This window comes from Rana temporaria, chromosome 2 (assembly GCF_905171775.1).
Source record: "Rana temporaria chromosome 2, aRanTem1.1, whole genome shotgun sequence".
NCBI lineage: Eukaryota > Metazoa > Chordata > Amphibia > Anura > Ranidae > Rana > Rana temporaria.
The window spans coordinates 274,706,483-274,712,482 of record NC_053490.1 but is presented as its reverse complement, the minus strand read 5'-3'; the positions used below and the strand labels follow the sequence as shown (position 1 = coordinate 274,712,482).

Below are 6,000 nucleotides of genomic sequence, written 5' to 3'. Positions count from 1 at the left end.
GAGGCTGCACTGATGAGGCGGCCCTGATGAAGCTGCACTGAAATACGGCACTGATAGGGGACACCCTGACCTGTCGACGTATATAGTCATGTGCTGGTCGGCAAGCAATTAATCAACCCTTGTGTGTTCTGACACTTTTCTATTGGAACCAGCATTAACTTTTTCAGCAATTTGAGCTATAGTAGCTCCTGAACTGCATCAGACTACGTAGGCCAGACTTCACTCCTCCCTACCTGCATCAATGAGCCTTGGCTGCCCATAACCCTGTCTCACCAGTTTTCCTTCCTTGGACCATTTTTGGTACTTGACTATCGCAGACTGAGAACATCACAAAAAAGCAGCAGTTTTCGGAGATGCTCTGACCCAGTGTTCTAGCCATTACAATTTTGCCTAAATCTTTACACTGGTCCATTTTTTCTGCTTTCAACACATCAATTACAGGGACAACGTTTCACTTGCTGCCTAATAAATCCCATGCACTTTCAGATACCAATGTAACAAGATTATCAAGGTTATTCACTTTACCGTCAGTGGTCATAATGGTATGGCTGATCGTGTAAATATAATGTCACAGTAGCATAAGAAATGTTCTTATTCTTGAAATTCTATGTATTTGCTGCAGTATAAAACATATTTATGGCTGCCCTAGCAGGTTAACCACTAGCCGACCGCGCACCGCCGTTCTACGTCGGCTCGGCTGGGCGAGAGCACGTAGTATAACGTCCTCTCTCTCAGCCGCCACTAGGGGCGCGCTGAGAGAGAGGTGCCCGCGATCGCCGCCGGGCACACGCGATCGCTCGGTACAGAGCGGGGACCGGGAGCTGTGTGTGTAAACACACAGCTCCCGGTCCTGTCAGCGGGGGAAACGCTGATCTTCTGTTCATACAATGTATGAACAGAAGATCAGTGTTTCCCCTAGTGAGGCCCCCCCCCCACAGTAAGAACACACAAGGGACATACTTAACCCCTTCCCCGCCCCCTAGTGTTAACCCCTTCACTGCCAGTGGCATTTTTATAGTAATCCAATGCATTTTTATAGCACTGATCGCTATAAAAATGCCAATGGTCCCAAAAATGTGTCAAAAGTGTCCGAAGTGTCCGCCATAATGTCGCAATACCGAAAAAAAATCGCTGATCGCCGCCATTACTAGTAAAAAAAATATATTAATAAAAATGACATAAAAATACCCCCTATTTTGTAAACGCTATAACTTTTGCGCAAACCAATCAATAAACGCTTATTGCGATTTTTTTTTACGAAAAATATATAGAAGAATACGTATCGGCCTAAACTGAGGAAAAAAAATGTTTTTATATATATTTTTGGGGGATATTTATTACAGCAAAAAGTAAAAAATATTAATTTTTTTCAAAATTGTCGCTCTATTTTTGTTTATAGCGCAAAAAATAAAAACCGCAGAGGTGATCAAATACCACCAAAAGAAAGCTCTATTTGTGGGAAAAAAAGGACGCCAATTTTGTTTGGGAGCCACGTCGCACACGACAGCGCAATTGTCTGTTAAAGCGACGCAGTCCCGAATCGCAAAAAGTACTCTGGTCTTTGGGCAGCAATATGGTCCGGGGGTTAAGTGGTTAAATGAAAAAAAAAAAAAAAAAAACAACCTTAAAGATCCCCACATACAGAAATGTGGATGTAGGGATCTCTTCCGCTGCACTACTGAATTCTGATAGCGGGGACTCTCCCCCCAGCAGAATAAACAGATCGAATGCTGGTTTTCCAGCAGGGCAATTCGACAGAAGGTCATTAGACTGGCTTCTTTTGAACAGAGAGGCTTACAAACTTACCGAAATCCAATACGTGTATACCCAGATTAACACATGATTCACTAAGGAGCTTGATTCCCATAAAAAATTAGCTGCTGTGAAGCTGGATAATCCCTTTTAGCATTTTCTCAACTTTCAATTAGACATTAAAAATAGAAAAATATTGTTAAATCCCTGCAGTGAAAATTAGCAAACCTCTATTTCACACACATAACATTAAAACTGTCTGAATTCAGTTAAGAATCTGGAAGACTAGTGGAAAGAGATCTCAGCTTCCATTATTTTAAGTAACTTTTTATTTCTTCTTGAATATAAATGATTACAAACAGGTGTAAAACTGCAGTGTACATTTATGGCAAACAAATCACAAAACTGTGACCAAAGATATACAAAGTAAGAACATTTTCCAAACTTTTAAAATAGTTGTTTTAAAACATGCATTAAAAAGCTTTTGTATTTGAGTCAAGATGAAAGGATATGGATCTTTTCATGTATAAATTAAGCAAGATCAAAAAGGTATAGAAACATTAAAGTGTATGTATAGGCAAAACATTTTTTGTAGTTTTGAATAAAGTGGTGAAGAATTAAAACCCATTTCAAGTTTTTATTGTGCTCTGTGTACTCCAATGGAGAGAATCACTCTATTTGTCTTGGATCCACAAACACATACTGAGTCAGCACAAAGGGCATGATCTCCATGTTAGGGGTGCTTGCCCAGTCACAGCTGCAGTAACCAATATAAAAAAAAGTCTAGATGCTCACAGTGTGAGAGTTAAAAAAAAGCCTTCATTTAAAAATACCATAAAAAGCACACAGATTTACAAACAGGGGAGGGGGCTAACGTGTTTATCAAGCACATTTTAAATGTGAAATGCATTACCCTCCCACTTGTACATCTGTGTGCTTTTTATGGTATTATTGAATGGAGGCTTTGTTTGTTTTTTGGATCTCACAGGCATCCAGATTTTTTATCTTGACTCTATTTGTCCTTGGTGACCATGGTCACCAGACCTGAAAGTGAAAGATTTTTTTTTTTCTAAAATTATGAGCTATCACTACAAGAACAGAGAAGAAAACATGCAAAGGGTACATAAATTCTAGTAACAGGTAAGAAGGCAAATCACTTCACTTTTTAGATACGGTACTTCCTGTCAATTACTGCAAGTCTTGAAATTTTAAGTATACCCCTCAGAATGTATAAAATCTTTATTGTTGGAAAGGACAAAAATTTGGTGGGCCATACATAGCTAATGGATCAAACATGGCAGCAAGATTACCACCAAAAGTATTAGGAGGTTGAAGGTTTGGTGCAATATTATAAGTTGGCCAAAAGTGGTTAATTTCTGGTGTAAAATTTTGCTGGCCAGGAAAGATAATATTTGGATTGTTATTCTGATCCTCCCCTGCCATGTTTTGAAAGTTATTATTTAACCTTACACCAAGGATGCTTATCAGGTCTTGCATGCCTATTTCCCCCATATCTGGGGTTTCCTCCGTGGGCGGAAGTCCTGTATGTGACAACTCCTCTTCTGACATCTCATTCTCCACATCTTCTAATATAGATGAGAAGATGTCATCAGGGATATCAAATTCTTTTTGAATGGGATTGACCTTTTTAGGGACAGATGTCCATGTTGGGTGGTTTGGAAGAAGAAGAGCCAGCAGCAAAGGGGGATGGTCATCCGCAAGACCTATGAAAAACAAAACATACATACAAATAAACAAGAGCAGGACCACTATTACCAATATAGACTATGGTATAATTGTAGATATAGAGCAGGGTGTGGGTTATACCCGGGGGGGCCACGCCCCCTGGGAGGAGCTGCACTGAGGTTTGTGTTTGTTAACACTTTAAGTGAAGTGCTTTTTTTCTGCCTAAACTCTCCTAGTGAAAGCGGATATAACCCTAATGTCAATGAAGGCTGTGTCCGTCTATGAACGGAAGAGAAATAGCTTAAGCTCTGTCAGATTGGATGTGAACAGCGTCTGTGAACAGCAATTTTTTTAAGTCCTGCCACAGATTCTCAATTGGATTTAGGTCTGGACTTTGACTGGGCCATTCTAACACATGAATATGCTTTGATATAAACCATTCCATTGTAGCTCTGGCTGTGTGCTTAGGGTTGTTGTCCTGCTGGAAGGTGAACCTCTGTCCCAGTTTCATGTCTTTTGCAGACTCTAACAGGTTTTCTTCTAAGATAGACCTGTATTTGGCTCCATCCATCTTCCCATCAACTGACCAGCTTCCATGTCCCTTCTGAAGAAAAGCATCCCCCCAACAAGATGCTGCCACCACCACGTTTCACAGTGGGGATGGTGTGTTCGGGGTGATGTGCAGTGTTAGTTTTCCACCACACATGGTGTTTTGCATTTAGACAAAAAATAATAATTGTACACACAGGTGGTATTAGTATTTACTAATTAGATAACTTCGGAAGGCAATTGGTTTTCCACTAGATTTTAGTTGGGGGGTATCGGAGTAAAGGGGACTGAACACAAATGCATGCCACACTGTTCAGATATTTATTTATAAACAATGTTAAAAAAACATTTATCATTTTCCTTCCACTTTGGTTGTAAAATGACAAAATTCCAAGGGGTGTGAATACTTTTTCAAGGCACTGTACAAGCCCTTAACTTAACTTTTGACTTTTTATGTCATACCTGGTCCTCCCAATGGTCGTAGTTGTGGAGGGATTGGTTGACGTGCTGGCAGTGGAACAACAAAGCCCTCCATTTTACAGGTCCCAATGATCCCATACCTCAGTTTGCGGTTCAAGTAGGAAAACAGTCGGCTATAGGACACAGCATCACTAGCTGTCCTTGGACATAGGCGGAGCAAACACATATCCTGCAAAGATACAAGAATTAATGTTCTATCTCTAGCGGAAATTTACCATTTACACTCTAAGACTAAAATAGTTACAATAGTCTGACTTTCTAGGGCAGTGGTTCTCAACCTGGGGTCGGGACCCCCTCGGGGGTCAAATGATGATTTGCCAGGGGTCACCAAATCCTGGGCTGTTGGCTGTCCCTGGAGCCCACTCAGCCTCTTTGCAGCCGCCTATTCATTTCACAACATGGCTGGGGGGGCAGAGACTCTAGGTCAGCTGACTGGTGAGGAATGTGAAGTGTGAGACATAGTAAGTAACACTACCTGTGATTATAGTTCCCATCAAAAGTCCCCACTACAGTTCTCAGTTCAGAAAATGACCTTGATCAAGAGCACCTATGTTGGCTAATCAGAACTCTCCCACCAGCACTGCCACTCATCCCAACTCTCCCACCAGCACTTCCACTCATTCCAACTCTCCCACCAGCACTGCCACTCATCCCAACTCTCCCACCCCCACTGCCACTCATCCCAACTCTCCCACGCCCAAGGAGTAGGGGAAGGAATAAAAATAGAGAATACGTGGCAAGGAAAGGAAAAGAGGGGGAACAACAAATAAAAAGGGAGATAAAGATTAAGAGAAAGAGCTAGAAAGATGGCTAGATTGAGGGATGGGAGAAAAAAAAAGAAGAAATTAGGATAGAGATAAAAAGGAAAGAAAGGAGAACAAAGAGTGGTACATACTAAAATGTACCATAAGGGGTTTTAATACTTCACAAATGTAAGGGTTAGGGGTGCAAATTACTTTGTTTTACTGTTAGAGGTCCCCACAACTTAGGACATTTTATCAAGGGGTCACGGCACTAGTACGGTTGAGAACCACTGTTCTAGGGGATTGAAAGCAGCTGGATCGCACGCTGTGAATCCCCGGCTTTGGTTTATTTACCGCATACCAGCTTCTGTTGTTTTGCCAAGGACTAAACACCTATGCTGTATGGAATTGATTTTAAACTTTTAATAAATATACATTTTTGGTACTACACCATGGGAGCCATTATCTCTTTTTCATGAGGAGCATACAAGAGTGTATCTACAACTGCCTTAATTCTCAGATATCAAGTGACCCCCAAGAGCCTGTAGACGCCGCGATTTTGGAGGATCAATCGCTCAAAGCCATCAGGATCTTAGTTTATATGCAAAATACCCCTGTAGGGGTTAAAGGAGCTGGTGAGTGTGGACCCAAGAGGGGGAGCACGAAAGTCACCTTCTAAATCTGCCACAGAGATTGTACCCATTTAAGTGGAAAACAAAGGGGTTGAAGTATCTGGGGGTGCTACTATCGAAATCAAATATAGATTTATATCAAGATAACTATATACCCC

General features: G+C 41.2%; 1 protein-coding gene across 1 annotated transcript in view; it reads right to left on the bottom strand.

The window, feature by feature from the left end:
- Positions 1 to 2,773: 2,773 nt before the first annotated feature.
- The window catches only part of SPOCD1 (SPOC domain containing 1), a 200,190-nt gene continuing 196,963 nt past the window's right edge, over positions 2,774 to 6,000 (bottom strand). The window contains exons 13-14 of the mRNA XM_040337069.1: positions 4,450 to 4,636; positions 2,774 to 3,476 (exon numbers count right to left, since the gene is read on the bottom strand). Coding sequence (XP_040193003.1) covers positions 2,992 to 3,476; positions 4,450 to 4,636 — 672 coding nt within the window. The 3' untranslated portion in view covers positions 2,774 to 2,991. The remainder of the gene's footprint in view (positions 3,477 to 4,449; positions 4,637 to 6,000) is intronic.